The 20,783-nt window shown below is 43.8% G+C and overlaps 1 protein-coding gene across 1 annotated transcript in view; it reads right to left on the bottom strand.

The window, feature by feature from the left end:
• The window catches only part of dnah9 (dynein, axonemal, heavy chain 9), a 156,217-nt gene that overhangs the window by 30,627 nt on the left and 104,807 nt on the right, over window positions 1–20,783 (bottom strand). The window contains 13 exon segments of the mRNA XM_039787828.1: window positions 593–715; window positions 877–1,047; window positions 2,228–2,368; window positions 4,531–4,695; window positions 10,157–10,361; window positions 11,803–11,925; window positions 12,009–12,244; window positions 12,781–12,969; window positions 15,122–15,241; window positions 16,230–16,424; window positions 18,002–18,232; window positions 18,779–18,958; window positions 19,256–19,336. Coding sequence (XP_039643762.1) covers window positions 593–715; window positions 877–1,047; window positions 2,228–2,368; window positions 4,531–4,695; window positions 10,157–10,361; window positions 11,803–11,925; window positions 12,009–12,244; window positions 12,781–12,969; window positions 15,122–15,241; window positions 16,230–16,424; window positions 18,002–18,232; window positions 18,779–18,958; window positions 19,256–19,336 — 2,160 coding nt within the window.

The raw sequence follows: 20,783 nt of genomic DNA, 5'->3' as shown, positions 1-20,783 counted from the left end.
ATCCCAATCATCTTGCGCGGCGCTAAGCTCCGGTGCCGCTGCAAAATAGGCTCGGGAAGGAACTTGTGGAACGTGTACGTTCAAAAGTAGTTTTAGTCGTGCGACAGAAAACTCAGATTGGACAGATAGTCTAGCTAGCTGTCTGGATTTACCCTGCAGAGATCTGGGGAGCAGTTAACCATAATCCTCAGAAATCCACCGGGACTCAAAGAAAGAGGAAGGTGACGGACATCTGGACGAAATTGAGGGACATCCGGCGATGAAATTTCGTCGATATAGACTATGTTCTTGTAAACATGCCAATGTGGTTAACTAACAGTTACTTTCATTAATCTGCTTCTTATCTTTGTGATTAATTGACTCATTGTTAGGTCAAAACAATTAATGTTATCATCTTCCTTGATCAATGACCACAAAAAGATTCATACAACCTTCAAAGTCTTTGAAGCCTAATTCTGTCAATTCAAAGAACCACCTGATTTTTTCAGCTGAGCTGTACTTCTGCTTTGATCACACACTGAGAATACATGGGAGCTAGCTCTTTGAATTCCACAGCATTACACTGGAGTAGCAGAAAGAATCTAGTCTGTACCTTGACCCCTCCCCAGGAGAAGTTGGATAAGAAATCCACTGGTGATATCACACCTGGTTGGACAGGGTACCTCAGGAGGAAGTCCAGCTCTGCAGGATCTATTTCTTTATTCATCAGAAGGATCTAGGGACACAACAAACAGGAAGGACTTTGAATTGTTCTATTTCCAGCACAAACCACATTTCCTTTCCACTTGATTAGATCCAAACCGGGCCACTGGTCTCTGGAGCAACTGATTCAACAAAACAAACCATGCAGAAGATGAAAGCTGCTTTCCTCCCTACCTGGAAGGCCAGCTGAGCGATGTACGTGAGCTTGTCACATTCAAACAGGCCTCTGGTGGTGTACTGGAACACTGAGGACGTGATGCTGTCAATTAGGTTGGACACCCGCTGCTTCAGAGCCTCGTCCGGCTCCGCCTTCAGAACTGCTTTCTGGAAGACCACACTGAACGCCTGGGGACGCAGGACAGGTACCACACATACAAGTCTTACTAGCAGCAATGGAACAATGCAGAGTGGACCAATGCTCAAACAATATTAACCAATATCTGGCTCATATGAGCCTTTAATTATAAATCAGATACCCTGATTATTGGCGATTATTTTCTGGATGAATGGATTAGTTATTTGGTCTCTAAAATGTGGATCAGTGTTTCCCAAAGCCCAAGATGACGTCTTCAAATGTCTTGTTTTATCCACAACTCAAAGATATTCAGTTTACTGTCACAGAGGAGAGAAGAAACTAGAAAATATCACATTTAACAAGCTGACATCAGAGAAGTTTTACTCTTTTTTTTGCATAAAAATGACTCAAACCAATTAATTGATTATCAAAAGAGATGGCGATTAATTTAATAGTTGACAGCTAATCAATTCATCTTTGCAGCTCTAGGACAAATACAAGAGATTTTCCAATATTCCTAATTGTCAACACATCCCGTAAAAGACCAAAGTCTGCTATATCTTTTCTTATCAATAAGCACGCTGTTGTACAGGGTGACATGTTCCTTCAGCACCATGGACACACACACACACACTTTAGTTTACACTGTCCTGAGTATTTACAGGATAAGGATGTTCCTAAACAGGCTCTGAAAAGAATTCACAAGATTCAAGCTGACCGCTCTGAGCCTGTGATTACTACAGAGAATGAATTCTATACATCTAACTACTAATCAAAGTCTAGTCAAACTGTCACGCTTTGAAAAACTGGAAGGGACCGTAAATTGAAACGCTACAATAATAATTGTCATAATCTTCTTCTCTGGTGTCATTTCTGTCACACTTTGCTGTAACATTTTGTGAAGAACAACATATACTCGGCGTGTGTTTTCATTCGATTATGTTGGGAGATACCATGGGCCAGGGCAGCTACCTGCCGAGTTGGGAATGATTGCAAACCATATCTCAGGCTGCCTCCTCTCAGTGCTCGCTGGCTGACAATATGAAAGACATAATGCTCTACATAACCACATTAGGGAGCCACAAACACAATGAAAGCGGGGCAAAGAGCATAAAATACGGTGAGCAAATGGAAGAAAGAGGGGGGGAATGGAGGAGTGAGCGTAAAGAGGGCTCTCACTGGGGGCCGGTGAGGCGGGGAGGAAACATGGCATGTCAACAGACAGGCTACCTTGAGAGAGAACTGGTACATGGGGTGGATTTTATTGAGGTCGTTCATTATGAAGTACAATAAGGAAGCCCGCGCTGCTGCTGGCCGGTAGTGCTCCCGAGCCTCGTTGATTTTGGCCTCTGTCACTTTGGCTTCTTTCACCTACAGTAAAGATAGTGCAAACACAATGAAGTCACACTCACAGACAGCAGCATGCATGTGCTCGGACATGCACACACTCAGGGTTCATTGATCAGCTGATGGGGAAACTGCACCATCCAATAAAAGAGCAGAGCTGTTCCAATTTCACGCTTCCGGACAAAATGTTCTCACACTGCACCCAACGCGACAATTATGTCACATTTTTTCTAAGGAAATATCTAGGCAATTATGCTTAAGGATGAACATCTGCAGACACTCTCACATCATCAGACAGCTACTCCTCGCAAGAAAGTAACAATCTGGCATGCTGAGCAAAGAAAGAGAAACAAAGTAAGGCAGAGGAGAAAAGGGATTACACTCTTATCTACTGTGTACATATGGATTGCCCATCAAATACTTACTGTACCTGCAATAGGGACAAGGGAAGAAGTACAGACAAGAAGGGGTTAACATGTTTGTGTTAAAGGGATACTTCACCAATTCAGCATTAAGCTTTGTATCAGTAGAAACCCGGCAGTATGTTCGAATGACCGTGCTTCCCTCCCTCATGTCCACCTGAGATGAGAGATCTCTGTATTGTGGGTCTGGAAAAAATCTTCCGATGACGTAAAATGTTGATTTTTGCGTCATCGGAAGATTTTTTTGCCCAGAGGCAATGGACTACAGCCAGTAGTAGGAGCTACTTCCGCATGTTTTCAACCCGCCAATAAGGAGTTGGACTGTCGTCTTCTGAAGCAAAACGAGTGTCAGCCATCTTGAAGCCTCGCTAACAGGCTCCGTCTTTTCAACAGAAAACTGCAATTATGTGCATTCAAACTACCGCACGTGTACCACCGGGAAACATTGGTACAGATCGGAGAATATGCAGGACACTTTATTACAGACGGAATACTCAACACACTACCCGAGCTTCGCCTGCTACGGAAACCAGCACCTCAGCCTGGGGAAAGGGACCTCGACAGCGGTGTGCAGGAGTGGCAAGCAGCTAGGTGGAAAGCTAACGCTAGCCGGCCACCTGTTCCATCAATCCTGCTTGCAAGTGTCCGCTCATTAGACAAACTGGACTACATCCAACTTCAACGAAACTCAGTTCAGTGACTGCTGTGTTTTTGTTGTTGGGGAAACATGGCTGAACAACAGTGTGCCGGACTATCCAGCTACCAGGCCAGCTGCTCTGTCGCTGGGTAAGACTAGAGGAGGTGGGCTGTGTTAACACGGACTGGTGCAGAAATGGGGTGATTTGTATCCAACTAACTGCTAACTGCTGGTGGAGTTTGTGACTGTTAAATGCCGACCATTCTACATTCCACGCAAATTTACGGCTGTGTTTATACTCTGTGTTTACAGCCCACCAAACGCTAATGCTAGTGAACTTTACGGAGCATATAATGTGTGTGCACTAAATGTAGTCTGTTTTGTATGTTGTTTTTATATAATGTCGTTTTTTATATATTTTAAATGTGTAACAACACTTGAGCCACGGTGAAACGTTGTTTCGTGTATATGGTTGAAATGACAATAAAACACACTTGAGTTGAGCTCATTCTGGGATTTGGTGTCTTTCATCCATATGAGCCAAAAACACATTTTATGGCTTATCTCGGCCTAGAAGGCACCAATTTAAAAAAAAATATATCACATTTCTACTACATAAGTGACCCAATTTAAAGATATATTCGTCTTTCCAACGGTGAAATATCCCTTTAAGGAGGAGCTTAGAAAAAATTGACACTGTAAAAGTACTTTTTTTAAATGACATAATAAATAATTGCAGGGTACAGACAGGCGATCAGCCAATGTGTCCTCTTACAACAGCTCCATGGAAGACATCTATGTGCGGCCCTTTCACTTACAGAGAATCTCTGTTGCAGGAGTGTGTGCGTGTATGTGTGTGTGTGTGTGTGTGTTACACCAGGGACTATCTTCTTACCCAGTAACATTATTTTTTGTACCCTAAATATTTACAGAATAATTATTTTTTAATAATATAATAGCAATTAAAATATAATAATAAAATAAGTATTCTCATCTGCCGCTGTACTTATATATTAGTTCCGGCATAGACAGAAATATGTTCTCTGCAATCTAAAGAGTTACTAGAGAAGTGATGATGAATAAACAGAATAAAGAGTAGTAAAGATAAAAAAAACAAAAAACAGGACCTTCTCTTCGATCTCGGCTGCGGTGCGTTTGGTCGTCTCCAGGTTTTCCACCAGCTCTGTGTCCCCCAGAAAGTTTCCTGAAGCTGAGGACAAACGGGACAGCAGGTTGTCCTCCAGCGTCTTCAGAGTGATCTTGAAGCCATTTTGCTGCTTCGTCAGGTCGGACTAAGAAACACAAAAACACAAACAAGACTGCACATGTCAGTGGGTTTCTCAGATCTATGCTTGTTGTCAGCTTCCTTTCTGGCCTCATCATCATATCGGAGGCAGTGGGAGATGTTCAAGGTGTGGGTCAATATGAGGACATGAATAGTGAAGGGCACGTCAAAGGCAGAACTGATCAATATGCTCTGCATTGACCGTCTGACCCATGAAGGGAGTGCTCTGGGCGGGATTAGCCAGCTTCTGTCTGGCAAACATCAAACCTCTGTTGAGCCACCTCACCTCCATGTGATGACACCGTCGATTCCAGCTAGAGGGGAAGTAGCTTTGATGAGAGGCACGCACAAACGCACGCATGCACGCACGCCCACGTCTCTTTGTTCTGGCTGAAAAACTAAACTTTTCACTTTTCAAAGTGATGCGTTTGAGAGGCGTCGGGAGAACAAAGCGGCGATGGCGCAGCTCCTTCTCTTTATTGCTTTGTCCTTCATTATAGTCTGCTGCCGCTCCTTGTTTCTGCTCGATAATAACTTTGCTTTATTGAAGTTTCCCCTAACAGAAGCCTCTGTGACCCTTGAATGGTTGGAATTACGGGAGGGGGGGCAGTTGTGAGATTTAAGTGCTCCGGTGTTGTCGCTGACTGATAATAGCTGAGGGCTTCTGAGTGGCATGATCCCCGACAGACGCTGGTAATACGGCTCTGGCGCTGGCGTTTTTGCCAGCGTGTAATCGCTGGGGGAGGGGGGGGCTCCTCCCTGTGGCACAGTGTTCCCATGACAAAAGACATACTTTGCTCAGATCGCGCCAGGGGAGCAGATAGTTTAAGAGATCACACTGCTTAATTGCTCTCTTTATGACAGTATTTCCTAGTGTGGTGATGAGAAGTCTTTTACACCACTGTTAAAACTAATTGAGCCTCTGCCTTGTTAAATCTTGTATCTCTGAATTTGACGTTATTACCAACTCGGTAGTTGAAAAGTTCTTCTCCAACAGCACAGGCAAAAAGATGATGTGATTGGTGGCATTTCGAGGAATGAGCTGACAAGCTTTGAGGAGAGAGGAGAATCCCAGAATGGGTTGAGTGGTGTGAGTCAACTGTGACCTTCTACTTGCCCACACTCGGGAGCTTTTGAGAGGAAAAGCTATCCACCCTTTAAACACTCCCAACTGGAGCCAGTAATGAGTCGGTTTAACGATTAGCTTTCCTCTGGCACATTGTACTTGTAATTACCCTTGCTTAGAAAAAAACAAACAATTAACCAGTCAGCAGAACACTCTAATTGGGATTAAAATGCGGTAATACATGTATCATTTTTTCAGGCAAATGATTACTGAGTGCCACAGAGCAGCCCTGTTAAGGTAATTTGGGTAGTGGAACATTTGAGTTCTCATTAACGCCGAAGGTCTCGGTAAGAAGTTACACACACAAGGATGTAGACATGCACACTCATATGCGCACAGGGAGGAGCAGAGGGGCTAGTTATTGTGCTAAAAGGTTGTAGAGCGCTCCCCCTGCGCTCTCTCCAAAAAGGCAACTTGACATTTTAAGCTCCTTAGCCGTCTTTGGTTCGGGTAAATGAGAGCTCTTTCAGCTGCCGTCATCTTACGGCTGAGCGGCAACGCTCACCTCATTAAAGCTATAATGGGACCGAGGCATTCGGAGAATAGAAACAGGTTTTAACTGATTGTTATCAGTCCGGGCTGTTTACCTGCAACAAAATCCGTTCAGCACTCCATTCTACGGGCCGCGTTTTGACAGGAGTGTGCCCCACACACACACACACACACCCACCCACACACACCCCACCCACATTCAACTCTCACTGTTAATTAAAATGATAAGTGAGTTCCAGATCTTGTTTTTTTTTCCCTTAGCCTCCAATCTCAGTGAAATGCTAATTAAACAAGCTTCATTAAATCACATTTCACTTCTCCGTTGGATTTTGCTGAGGGGACACAAGGCTTAAAATAACTCTCCATTTATCAAAAATGCTGATTTGTCTGTGAAGAAAGCCTACAGGTCTGACTGAAGCACTGCCTACAGAAGCCCAGCGCAAACACGGACAGCTCCAGGAAACCATCAAAAAATAGCAAATAGCATTGAGTTAGAGTAAATCTGCCCGACCCGTTCACGGAGTTCCCACGTTATCTTCCGTTGTGATCTCTCAGAGACGCCGCCGTCAGCCAGACGTGTTCTGGACCGAGAGGGATTTCGGATTTTCCTCTCCCCTCCACTAACAAGGTCCACGTTTAAGGAACAGTGGAAGTGTGTCAATGTGTTGTCTAATTGCTGTGGGACAGTGGCGCCACCGGCTAATCCATTTCAAACAGCTGACATGAAAAGCACAGATTGTCCAGGAGATGAGTGCGAGGCATCATTAGGCGCTGGAGCTTTGATCAAGTGAGTTTTTCGCTTAATTGTGAACATTTAAATTCACAGCATACTGTGGATATATATCTGTAACTATCTGCTGCTCATTACTTCCCAGCAGATGCCAGGAAGCTGCTGTACTGTACAGGGTGTAGCGGCCATGACAGCGACAGCTCATCAACAGTCCAGAGTCCACACAACAAAGACAGAGATTTACACTGAAAAGGAGAATACAGCTTAAAGCGTCTCCTATCTGCCTCTCCTTTGATTTTAGAGAGGTGGATGTGTGATCATAAATGAGTCTGCCAAAGTGATAAAGAAAGATGAAACTCCCTTCAGAGGATAGCATCAAGACACAATTACACAACTCCTGGAGCACGGTGATAAATGGAACAGTATCCAGGCTGAATGCGACACAATGGGGGAGTGTCAGTGTTTCAAAAGGTCGTTTGATTTTTTGGGGGATTAATGGATTATTGCCTTTATGGGTTATTGGTCACGGATGCTACGGAGTAACAATCCATGACATTCAATTATAAATAATTGATCTTTTGATATTGCCTTTCATTATTAAAGATGCTGATACTTCAAACTAACCAGTTGATGAAAGCTTTAGGATTTTCTTTTACAGCTGTTTGTCTGGTAGGTCGTGCACTGTAAGTAATGTGTTGTAATTACAGGAAGTGTTTTACTAAATGCCTAACGTAGTAGGTAGTATGGGAAGGGATGGTCAACATGGCTGAACAGAAATAATGACCTTTTAAGATGTTGTGTTGTTCACATCAATCAAGAAATGAAATCATAGCCAAGACAGTTGGTTGACTTTGGTTTAGCAGCAGCAGTAGTTTTTCCCATAATGCTTCAGTCTGCACTGGCTTCACTAAGAGCCACTGTGCTGTAAAGCAGTCCAGTAGATTTCCAGCCAACAGTTAAAGCTGCACAGACATGTTTTATTACATCAACTATTAGCTAACTAAAATACTATTCTTGTCCTTCAACTCATAGTTCTGGTTCAGTCCCACAGCTATCCACACTCTGAGAAAGTCTCTGTAGCGAGTGCTTTGTTGTTGCAGAAAACATTCTGCTATACCTGGGCAGTTCAGTGCTTGTGTCAGAGGCACTATCACTCTGAAGTGAAATGAGTCTGGCTAAACAGGAGGTTTCGTTTTTAGAGCAGCCTGAAAAAGAGTTAAAATATAGCTTGAATTAGCAGCCTGAAAAAGAGTTAAAATATAGCTTTAAGCGATAGAGGCAGTGAGGTTTCCTGTTTCCTGTACGGGTCTCTCACACCGCCTCAAACCATAGCTCAAAACACACCGACATGTCTGATCTCCGGTTACATGATTGGCCTCCGCAGCTTGACGTGGGGTTGCGTTTCTCCAAAAGTTGAGCCTGTCTCAACCGCATGCCCGCTGTGTTTTTTTCCATGCCCCCCCTGCGGAAAGCACACTACCGCCGTTTTTGCCGGACCGTCAGACGGCCGACGCAGGTTGTCTGAAAGCAGCCTTAGAGACGAGCAGGTGAACATAGTGGAGCATTTAACAGCTAGAGAAGATATTTTCTTAAGGAGCAGCTGGACACCAAAATAAAGATAAAACTAGAAGGGCACTCGGATATGCAAACCTCCGCCAAGGCATGCCCTATCTCGCAATGTTAAAAAAGGGAGAAATGATTTGTGTATCTGCCCCGTGATGTAGAACTGCTCCAAAATCTAGTGGCTTCTTCCTCGGCCAATGCTTAACCCTTCCACCAAGTTTCATGCAAATGGGGCCAGTAGTGTTTGTGTAATCCTGCTGACAGACAGACAGAACCGCACTGAAAACTTTGAGAGGAAAACAAAGGCATATATTCCCATGCAGGGCACAAAGGCTCACCGATTGTTTGAGGAGAATGAAAATGATAAGAATCACATGTGGCAGCCTTCACAGTTCCAGATCTCAAGTGAACGCCTAAACAACCTAAACAAAACAGAGGCCAACCTCAGAGAAGCAGCTCCACAGCGCTACCAAAGGTCAGACACTCCACAGGGCACCTTTGGTTCAACAACAGCTCATTGGAATATACAGTACAGGCCACACTTTCTCATTCAATGCATTTCCATTTATTTTTTTATGACTATTTACATTTTAGATTCTCAGTGAAGGCATCAAAACTATGAATGAACACATAGGGAATTATGTACTTAACAAAAAAGTGTGAAATAACTGAAAACATGTCTTATATTTTAGATTCTTCAAAGTAGCCACCCTTTGCTTTTTTTATTAATAAAAGGGAAAAACTTCCACTAATTAACCCTGACAAAGCACACCTGTGAAGTGAAAACCATTTCAGGTGACTACCTCATGAAGCTCATTGACAGAACACCAAGGGTTTGCAGAGTTATCAAAAAAAGCAAAGGGTGGCTACTTTGAGGATGTTTTCAGTTATTTCACACTTTTTTGTTAAGTACATAATTCCATATGTGTTCATTCATAGTTTTGATGCCTTCAGTGAGAATCTACAATGTAAATAGTCATGAAAATAAAGGAAACACATTGAATGAGAAGGTGTGTCCAAACTTTTGGCCTGTACTGTAGAAAACTTAAGAAATCATGGATAACTATTCAAAGTAATTGTTATGCCACGTGAACACACAGACACACTTGCACACACAGCCGTGCAGTGTCACTTTCTCCCTTAGTGAGGGATAACAAGAATCAGAAAAGGTTTTTTTTAATTATCACACATCCACTCAGTTTGCCGTTAATTAAAAGGCACCGGCTGATTGTTTTGGAATCAAAGAGCCCGGATCTGCAGCCTCTTGTGATGTTTCGGGCAGACAGCGTTTTTCTTGCAGAAGTGTAGCGTTAAAGGCGCTAATGAGGAGCGAGAGTGCTCCGCCCGGCTCCTGGAGGCCCCTGACTCCTCTCATTGTTTCTTTTAATTACGCTTGCACAAAAAAAGAAGATAGCAGCGGAACGTGGACCGCTTGTTTGTTCTGTGATAGACACCTGACAGAGACTGCTTTCATGTCGGCTCAGGTTCACTTTTAGATTACGTCAGATTCCTCCTTGCAGTCAAATACCTGTATGTGTGTGTGTGTGCCTTCCTCACCTTGAGCTGCTCCAGGTCCGGTCTCTCCATGCTGACCACCGCGGCCAGCAGCTGGTCCTCCAGCCCGTCCCTGGTCACGGTGAAGTTGATCAAGGTGCACTGGGCCTGCAGCTCGGGCTGGTAATGAGGGCTTGCCAGCTTGGTGTGCAGGATGAGGCGGAAACTGGGGTTGTACTCGCACTCCTTGTCTCCGATCTTTATGTACCTGTTTAGGGCAAAACGAGGACTGGAAGTGTTCTGATCATTGAGAGTGGCTAAATGGAAGTAAAGATTCTAAAATGGGAAGATGTTCCCAAAACAGAGAGTAGTTAAAGGGTAATTTTGCACCCCATTACCCCATGCATTGGTGTCTAATAGACTCAAGTGAACAAACATCTTACAAATTGGTCCAGTATTGAGCCAGATCACAGTGACGAGCCGGTGTGAACCGAGCTGCAATGTAAACTAAAAGGGAACCCCCGATTTCTGTCCACTAAAAGTGATTGTTTTTACCACTGGACAGGCTCAGATTGTAATTAAAAGTGTCTGACAACATTATCCATCTCAAGAGGTGACTTCTTGTCCAAAGACAAGAAGTTGAGTGTGGAACGCGAGTCGGGTGAAAGGCATTCTGGGCAACCCGGTCTCACGCCAGGTCGTGAAATAGTCACGTTATTTTGATTTATTAATTTGTGTACAGGTCATGATTTTGACGTTTATTTCGTGTACACGCCACGAATTTTGAACGTGTACAGGTCACAATTTTCGAACCTGCTCTGGGGGACGCAACAACGGGGAAATCAGGCGCCACACGCCGGCCACAACAACAGGCCGGACCGCAACATGTGGGATGCGATCCCCGGGCGCATCCCCAGACGCAGGGGCACACAACAAGCGCCCGAGTAGCAGTGCTTCAGCTGTAGCCTTCCACCAAATATAGTCTCAAGTCTTAATCTGCCTAGGAAATCATCTAGTCTTAATCTGCATTGCTATTTGTACTCGTTGTGAATACGCAGGCCACAAGAAGTAATTAGGTTTTGTTTTTGTTGTTGTTGGGACACTTTTACTCACGACATGCTAACCGGCAACATAGGATTCCATTCACTACGCTAAGCTAGCGGCGGCGCTGCCGGACTAAGACAATGCATGCACTGAGACAAAAATTTGCCCACCTATATAAATATAGAGGAGACGGTGAATAACCCTATTTTGACAAACGGTATTCCTTTAAATGATTTTGAGAATGTGGATGAGGTCATAATAATTGGATGGCTGCCAATGACAAAGAAAGAAAGAGAGAGAGAGGCTACAGCTGCGGAGTGTTTTGTGCAGTCAATAGGCTATAATACATCCATGGTTTCGTGTTATCTAAAAGATTTTTAATAAAAAAACAATGGTTCATATTTGCTCATGTCTCTATCACAGCCCTGTTGATTAGAGGGGGCAAATCCTCTGAGGTGGTGACACAGTGTTATGAAGTGTACGAGGTATATCACTGGACACATCAAGACCAGAGATATCTGGCGGCAGCAGGTCCCACTCCTGAGAACATAGGATCTGTAAAGTGTCCTGACTGAACTTGTGTTAAATGTCTGACACTATAACGAAAATTGCATTGAATATCCGGGTCTGACTCACAACGTAAAGAAGTGAAAGGTCTTCTTTACCTGCCCTTCTTAATGGTTTCTCTGCCCAGCAGAGGTCCAAGAACTGGATCCAATGTTTCCTCCAAGTTCTCGATCAGAACCACATCACCTGCTGCCAGTGCTCTCTCTACGGCATCCAGGTAGCTGAGGACAGGACAGCAGAACCCCTCTGTCAACATCTTCTCCAAAATATGACCATGAGCACATTTCACCGTAAAGCCTCTTACCCTCTCTGTCCGATGCGGATAACGCGTAAGTTCTCGCCGTATTTGGTTTTGATCCACTTGATGCCTTGCAGCTGGGGGTCCACCATGAGGGGCCAGCGCTGGCAGGAAGTGAGAATTGTGGCGTTCTCAGTAGACATCCTGTCGGCGGGCAGCCCCTCGTTCTGCCATGCCGCGATGTCGGCGCCGTCTGTCAGCATGGTCAGAGGGTCCAGGTCAGGGGTCACTGGGATGGGAACCTTAAAGATGATAGCGATGGTTACGTATGAAGTTTTAATTATTTTTACCACAGTGGCTAAGTCTAAAGAGTGGAACAAGTTTATGTTAAGCAAGTTTTACATATAAAACAGTGGGTGGGTCTCTCTCTCTCTCTCTCTCTCTCTCTCTCTCTCTCTCTCTCTCTCTCTCGGATTGTTCAGGTGCCGCTGGAAATTCTGCCGGATGTCCATCATTTTCATAAACCAATCACAATCGTTTTGGCAGTGCCAAGTGCCAGACGGAGCCACGGTGCCTCTGCAAAATAGCCTTGGGAAGGAACTTTTGTTGTGTACGCTCAAAAGTTGTATTTTAGTCGTGCAACAGAAAACTCAGATTGGACAGATAGTCTGGATTTACCCTGCAGAGATCTGAGGAGCAGTTAACCAGAGTCCTCATAAATCCACCGGAGTTTAGAACGCCAACACTAAGAAAGAGGAAGAGGACATACATCCGGCGGCACTGGAGCAATCCTGGAAGTGGAACATCGTTGATATAGACTAACTTTATGGCCACCCACCTCCAGCTGACTGAGATATGGCCTCCAGGTGTTGTCCATGAGCTGGAGCCGGTAGTGTTTGGTGAAGTATCCCAGGTAGGAGATGAAGGCGGTGATGAGGAGCACGTCCCCACACAGAGTCCTCTCCTGTTTCTTGAAGTTTTCTACGGCCTCCGCCCAGCGCACATTTTCCGATGCTAGACCCCCCACCTGAAACACAGGGACAATGTTTTCCATTATCTATTCCTCCTGGGCATCCTGTCAAATTAGATCTAAAGGAGCTTTACGGCTGCCGTCATCGATGCGATACACAGCCTTGTGAACATCAGGAAATCTCCAGAACAACAATGCCTTCCTACCTTCAAGTCCATTTTTATTAGGTTTTCATATTCTTTATCACCTCTCTGCTCGTGTACCAACACCTCTACTCTTTACTGCAGCAATGATCCTATTTCCCTTCAGGGATCAATAAAGTTCACCTTAATATCCCATCTCTTCCAAACTGGAGAGGCCCTGCACTTTACACATACTGTAACTTCGCAGCATACATCACAGAGACACTGCACACTTCAGCACGTTGACTGCATTTGCAATGATATTTGTGACTGACAAGCAGACGTGCACAACCTTTGTGCTTTTGTTGCTCCCGTCAGGCCTTTTGAAATCTTCCTCAGAATAATTTAGATTATCATACTAACCGTGTCAACAATCTTTTTTGCTGTGATTTACACACTGCACGTGGTGGTCAGATTAATGTGTGTGTGTGTGTGTTTGTGTGTGCGTGCGTGTAAACATGTGCACCTAAGAAAGCGACAGCTGCACTAACAAGCAGATATAAAAATAGCTTTTGGGTATGGTGTGTATAAATGCCTGGCCGTATTTATTTTTCTGTTCAGAATTATGCGGTGGATGTGTAAGGAAAGCTGCTTACAAAACAACATGTATGACATAATATTTTCCCCATGTACCTACATTCATTTTAATATTTCTTTGACACATACATAACATACTGTAACAGTTGTTGTCTAACCACCACTTACAACATGATAGACTTATATATTTTAGTTTTCTTCTGGTAAAATGCTACGCACCATGTGTGTATTACAATTATGGGTGCAAATACGCAATTGTGCGATTATTAATTGTGTAAATATCTGCAAAAGCGAAAGGTGTATATAGCCACTTTATTTTATTTGTATTTTTGTCTTTGTCTTTTATCAATCAGTCCCTTTTTTCCTTTGCTTTTTGACTCTTGAGTTGCTGTAACAACGTGGGATCAATAATGATCTCATCTTAGGTTTGAATATCAGCCAAGCTTTATCCTGCACTGCACAACAAATGGTGAAGAAGACTGGTGAAAGTTATTGAGGATAAACATTGTGAAATTTCTGAATATTTAACGGTTTAACTATAAAAGGTCCAGTGTGTAACGTGTTTCGTTGTTCATTATCAAAATCTGTGTTGCCCGTTCACAAACTTGTCCTTTTTTCATGAATATTGACCACCACCATCAATTTCAAGTATTCCTTTTGGCTTGAAATTTTACATTTTCATCCGCATGAACTGGGGTAGGCGCTCCACATTCATGCGCCATCTTGAAATATGTTAGCCGGTAAGGGACATACAGGACATACTGCTCCGCCTTTCGCGTTTTCGCTGTCACATGATAAACTCACAGGTGCTGCTAATGCTGCTAATGGGTATCGTAGCTTCCCGGCCCCGGGAAGTTTGAAGAAGGAAACAAGGAAACATGGAGGACTACACATATTCAAAATCCAAAATCTTCTTCTTTGCCCAGAAAAAGAAAAAAGGACATTGAAAAGAGCAAGAGACCGGCTTTTTGAAGCGTGAAGGCTACCGTAGCTGTAATACGTACTTTGAACTGCGTGGTGCGAGAGAGTTGATTGCGATATATGATTGAAATTCCTACACATTGGACCTTTAAAATCATATGTTTAAAATTGGAAAACTCTGGTGATGACTGTGAGCCAAGTTATGAGAGTGCGTTTTTGCATCTGTGGACAACGGCGAGCGTGACAACACTGTAAAGGAGCATGATGCCAGTGCGTCTGGATTTGACTGAGACTCTGAAGAGCTGTACGATTTTTAGAATTTCATCAGAATGCATTTTCTTTTCATAACAATGTATTCATATTGGTTTTCACCCGTACATAACATGTGCATTTAGGAAAGAGAGAAACAAGTTTGTGGGTATACCTGTGTATAAATACTGGTTTGTACCCATCTACATTATATCTATCTGAGGGAAGGAGCATGTGGGTCGGATGGGAAAGAGAGAGTGTGTGTGTGTGTGTGTGTGTGTTCATGCGTGCGTGTGTGACCCCGCTGTTGCCCCCCTCACCAGGCGGTTGGCCAGGGAAATGGTGCGTGCGGTTGACTCGGCTTCCTGTTGGCACTTCAGCTTGTCTGCAGTGGCTTTCTCAAACTTGGCTGTCAGCTTGGCCAGGTTCTCATTAAGGTGCTGATAGGCCACAAACACAGACACAGACACACACACACACACACACACACACACACACACACACACACACACAGAAAGAGAGACAGCGTCATAAAGAATCCTCAAAGACAAAGAACAAACATAGCTAAAGTCTCCCTATGAAAGAAACTTGGGAGTGTGCAAAAAGTTGGAAGCAACTTATCATTCCCTCTGCTATGGATTTATTTGGCATATGGAAGCAATTAGCACAAGGACAAACAGGATTAATCGGTGGAGAGGCACACAGGTTCAGTAGATTAGTTTGAGGATTGCTAATTCCCCTTGGCTCCGAACCCACTCTCCACTCAAGTAATCTGAGTGAGGGCTGAAAAATGACAGCGACAAGTCATGCTGGATCTTATTAGGAGGAGTCCTCACTCGGCAGAGTTTGATGTGAGCAGCCGATGCAGCACCCCGAGCGCCGCACTCTGCTGGGGCTGATGTGCTGAATGTCAAACGCCAATGAGGAACAATTATTTACAGCTGCTTTTATCAATAGGGGTTTTAGGTCGATGGGTTGGGTTTTAGATTAATGAACAGTAAAAGGTTTTGATAGCACTTACAGTAGCGTTGTATCGATGAAAAGATGCTGGTCTATCATTCACTACTGGCAGAGCTTGTGGGTCAACTGTCACTCAAATAATTCATATCCTGAATCTATCTTTAACTTATTGCCTTTGGTTGTTTTTATTTTATTTCTTTTTGAACGGCACATCTTGTGGGTTTAATAGAGTTGGCGATGTAGCTAGGTGCTGACATTTCTGGCTCCCACAAGTCATTTGACAGCCCACATTGTGTTCTGTACAAATGTCGGCCCACCAACAAAGATTACTCTTTAGTGTTAGTGTCAGTGAAGAGCAGCAAGTCCTTTGTTGAATGATATATCCTCAGGATTTTAGATATTTAAATTGCCATTATTTAAAATAGATACTAAAATTTCCTGTATCCTCAATCCAATGTGAAGGCTTACGTTGATCTTGCTCTTGATGGCGGCGAGCTTCTCCTGTGCAGCATCCAACTCTGCGTTGGCCTTGCTCAGAGCCTGACGCTTGGGCTCCACCTCGCAGTAAACCTCGTAGAACTTGACAATGTTTAAAACCCAGGAGCACAGGCCGGCCGCTGCGTTCGACTTGGAGGCCACCAGGTCTGGCTGGAACTCTGGATCCTGGAGAAGATCCAACAGATCAACAAATACAAAGTTAAACACGGATTAAACCCTCCACCGGTACCCAGAATCTGGCTTTCTAACATTTCTTCTACGGTATAAAAATTATTATGCAACCGCACTCTCAAGAAGGTTCCAACTGCAGAGCTCACATTTAGGGACCCCAGCTCTGTGAGCCAATAGGAGGAGAGCAGGGTCTCCATAGGTGAGATGTGTCACTTCCTTTAGGGTCCCCATACGCGAGATGCGTCCATAGACTGTAAAAATAGGGGACATAGCAGCAATGACTGTTTTTGGACTGCCGTTTTGAAGCCTTGGGTTTGGCAATTTGGGCGTCACCATCTTGGTATTTTGAAACCTTACGTGACGTTTTTGCGAGAGGTTGGAGCTGGGGAGGACGACGCATCCAAGCCAGTGTTGTTTATGTTTAAACTTTCCCTTAAGTTACCAGCTAACGCTTGGCAGAACGCTAATGCTTGGCAGAATGCTAACGGTTGGCAGAATGCTGAACAAGACAATTCTAGGCGACCAAAATGTTCCAGTTAACTTTGCTGAAGTGAAAACACACAGTGAGAGGGTCAAAGTTTAAGACGAAAACACGGAACAACAGCCAAAAACAAGTTGAGGTTTATTTTAAGATTATTTTTTGGGGCCTTTTTAGGCCTTTATTTGACAGGACAGCTAAAGACATGAAAGGGCTGCAGGTCAGAATCGAACCCGGGCCCGCTGCATCGAGGAGTAAACCTCTACATGTGGGCGCCCACTCTACCGACTGACGGTTTAGCTATCCAGGCGCTGTTGAGGTTTATTTTAATGTCCCCAGTGTTAGCATAGCTAGCATTGCTAATCCTCTGTCCTGATTGGCAGGTCCTAAAGCATCCACTGCTTTATCTTTATTTTTAAAACAATTGGGACCATCATTTACTAAATGAACATCTTGCTGAATTGAAGAAGACTTCAAACTAGCGATTGAGACCATAAACTCATTATGAAAATGTTTACTGAGGTAATAAATCAAGAGAGAAGTAGAGTCATTTTCTCATAGACTTCTATAGAAACAGGAGCCAGTGGAGTGTCCCCCTGCTGGATGTTAGAGAGAATGCAGCAGACCTGGAAGCTTTGTCTATTTGTTTTACATGGATGTGTCACTTTCTTCCTTTCACCAGATTTCAGTCATGTTTCTCTACTCAACTTCTCTGTTTTTTGAAAATGAGCTAAATATTCTTTCTTGTAGTGTGATGTTTGTTGTGTGATGACCTGGATTTATAAAATCCTGCTACATCGATAGTGTGAGACTGAATCAGTGTGGCGCACATAGTGGATTTTGGCTCTCTGCTGCAGTGACATACCTACTATCTGCTTCGTTGAACTTCATAATCAGGGTGGCTGTTAAATGTGCCGCTTAATTACCGAGACATTATTAAGGGACATTTGGCAGCTGTAATGTGCCACTGTCATGGTAGTCACGCCCCTGCTAAATGTATGACTTATTAGTTGAACTTGCCAAGCGGCAGACATTCACACTGTGCGCTGTTAGCGTCTAACTTTAATGAATCAGGGCTAATTGAGACGCTCACCTGCAGGTAGGGCCTAATAGCTTTCAGGCAAGCCTCTGGGATGTTCTCCTTGTTGAAGTTTATCAGAGAGTCCAGGAACGTGTCCACTTTGGCCATCATCACCTTTGCAGCTTTCCAGCTGCGGTCCTTTGGGACTTTGCCGCCGGGCGCAGACAGTACCATGACTGCCGCTGTAACGTTGGTCACTGCCGCCACCGGAGAGCCGAACGACTTCAACTCTGTCAGGTTGTTCTGTGGTAGAAAAGATAGAGGGAATAACGGATGGAAAATGAAAGAACTATGATTTAATTGAGTTTAAACAACTGCATATCTCTGCTGCCTGCTGGGGGGAAATAAGAGAGAAAAAAGGATAGGATTAGACTAAGGGAAGAAGAACCTGTGCTGACTTTGAGAAGACAACAGAGACTTCTAATTAGGGCATCTTTAGAGAGCTCCACGCATGGATTGAACCGTCTGTTCTGCTTGTTTGAACAGAGAGCACCTTTTAAACACAGAGGGTGTTTTTTTTTAAATCCCAGAGGCTGCTCATAAACCTACAGGGGATGCGAGGATGAAGTCAAATACCCACAGAACATAGAGAAGACATTATTTTAAAGCCTGTGATTCAATAAGCTAATCTCCAGTTCAAGGCTGTGTGGACAGAACTTATTCCACTGACGCTGAAAACTAAATCAAACAAAGAGAAAAGAACACAACTCTGAAAAAAGAAATAAACTAAGAGAGGAGAGTCTGATGGAGCAAATCAATAGTACACGGCGGGATATGAGAGTAAGTGACCTTATTAAGAGTGTTGAGGGCATCCTGAGCAGCGAGCAGAGCTGGTTCAGCCTTGGCTAAGTCCTCCTCGCAGTCTCTCTGTTTGCCGCTGACCACCACAGCAATTGCCGCCACTTTTTGCTCTTCCTCATCTGCTACTGCCTTCTCCTTGGACACCTTCTCCGTTTCTATCCCAACCACCTGGGGACAGCACACCGGGTTAATATCAGTGGCGTACTGTAGCTTTCACAGCAACATGTCATCTAGTGCTCAGTTAAAAGAGTAGAGTAGAACTACAACTAAAGTTTGCACAACACAACTTTAAATGCTGATCAATTTCCAGTGGCAGCAACAAAAGTACAGCATGCAGAAGATATAAATAAATCCCAATAGAGATGTTAACCTATGTGCATGTACCACGAGCGCTACTGTATTTTAAGTGAGAAAATATTCAACAATGATATATTTTGCAGTCTAAAAAGGAGCACGGGTTCTTGCCTGGATCAGCTTGTCAGCGTCCTCGTTCTTGTGTTTGAGTTCCACTTCCTGAGCAGCCAGCTTGGCCTTGAGCTCATCCACCTATCAGAGGACAGACAGGTCAGGGGGCGGGGCCTGTACATTTGGGTCAACTGGGGATCATATTCACTGGAACACAATCAAATCTCAGGCTTCCCACTTCAAACTTCCACGTGTGTGTGTGTGTGTGTGTGTGTGTGTGTGTGTGTGTGTGTGTGTGTGTGTGTGTGTGTGTGTGTGTGTGTGTGTGTGCATGCGTGCTTGCATTTAGGTGTGTGCGTACGTGTTTGTGTGTAGGCTCATCAGTCAACCAGTATGTACTTGTACTTTACTTTAGCATTTTCATGTTATGCTTTTTTTCATACTTCTGCTCTTTTTTTTAGAGGGAAATATCGACTGTTACTTTATCAATGTTATATACAAAAATATGATCTACTTACAAAGAATGACGTATCAATACACTTAACTAACCAACAGTATAGAAAGTATGCTTGATCATTAAATGCTGTTTAAATCATTGCTGCAACAATAACCAAAAAACTATTATTTCCTTCCTCATGCATCTGTAACCTGCATGTTTCCATCAGTTTGCCTTGCCTTTGACAGAGGTCATATAGTTCCCTTGTTTATTATTAGCGATTACCTGACTGGAAGAAGAGGCAACAGTATCAAAATTACACTATGAAGACAAACACTTTTTAATATGATTTAATGTTTATTATGAACAAAATCAGAAATGTGAACAGCTGCTGGTTTTAAGGGAAATTCATACTGCATTATTTAAAAAGGGAGGTGGTACATGAGACAGGATAAGATGCTAGTAGACTTGGCAACCCAGCTGCTGTTCACACAGAAACACTTCTCTCACTGCACTCATTACACCACAGTCATTGTGTTAATGTATTGTGGTAGTTTTGTTTGTTGTATTCTGAAGTTTGGACAGGAGAGCATTCTCCCTGCCTATTCTGTTCATGCTAAGCTACGCTAACCACTTCCCCACACCAAAGACCTGAGCTATATATTCATTTCCTCATCTCACTCTCGGAAATAAAACAAGATAGCAAATTCCCAAAACATTTAAGGTCCCATGGCATGAAAATTTCACTTTATGAGTTTTTTTTAACATTAATATGCGTTCCCCCAGTCTGTCTATGGTCCCCCAGTGGCTAGAAATGGTGATAGGTGTAAACCGAGCCCTGGGTATCCTGCTCTGCCTTTGAGAAAATGAAAGCTCAGATGGGCCGATCTGGAATCTTCTCCTTATGAGGTCATAAGGAGCAAGGTTACCTCCCCTTTCTCTGCTTTGCCTGCCCATGAGAGAGAGACATCATGACTTTGAAACGAGCAAAGTGGCAGTTGGTCAAGGCCACACCCCCACCCTCCACCTTGCCCTGCTACTACTGCAATTCTATTTTCACCTGTCTCAGCAAATCGTCACAGGACCGTTTACAACTAGTCCAGAATTCTGCTGCAAGGCTGCTAACCAGGTCTAGCAGGATGTCACACATTA

The sequence above is a fragment of the Perca fluviatilis genome, chromosome 21 (assembly GCF_010015445.1).
Source record: "Perca fluviatilis chromosome 21, GENO_Pfluv_1.0, whole genome shotgun sequence".
In the NCBI taxonomy this organism is placed as follows: domain Eukaryota; kingdom Metazoa; phylum Chordata; class Actinopteri; order Perciformes; family Percidae; genus Perca; species Perca fluviatilis.
Note: the sequence above shows the minus strand (reverse complement) of the source record. Positions and strands in the feature narration are given on the sequence as shown.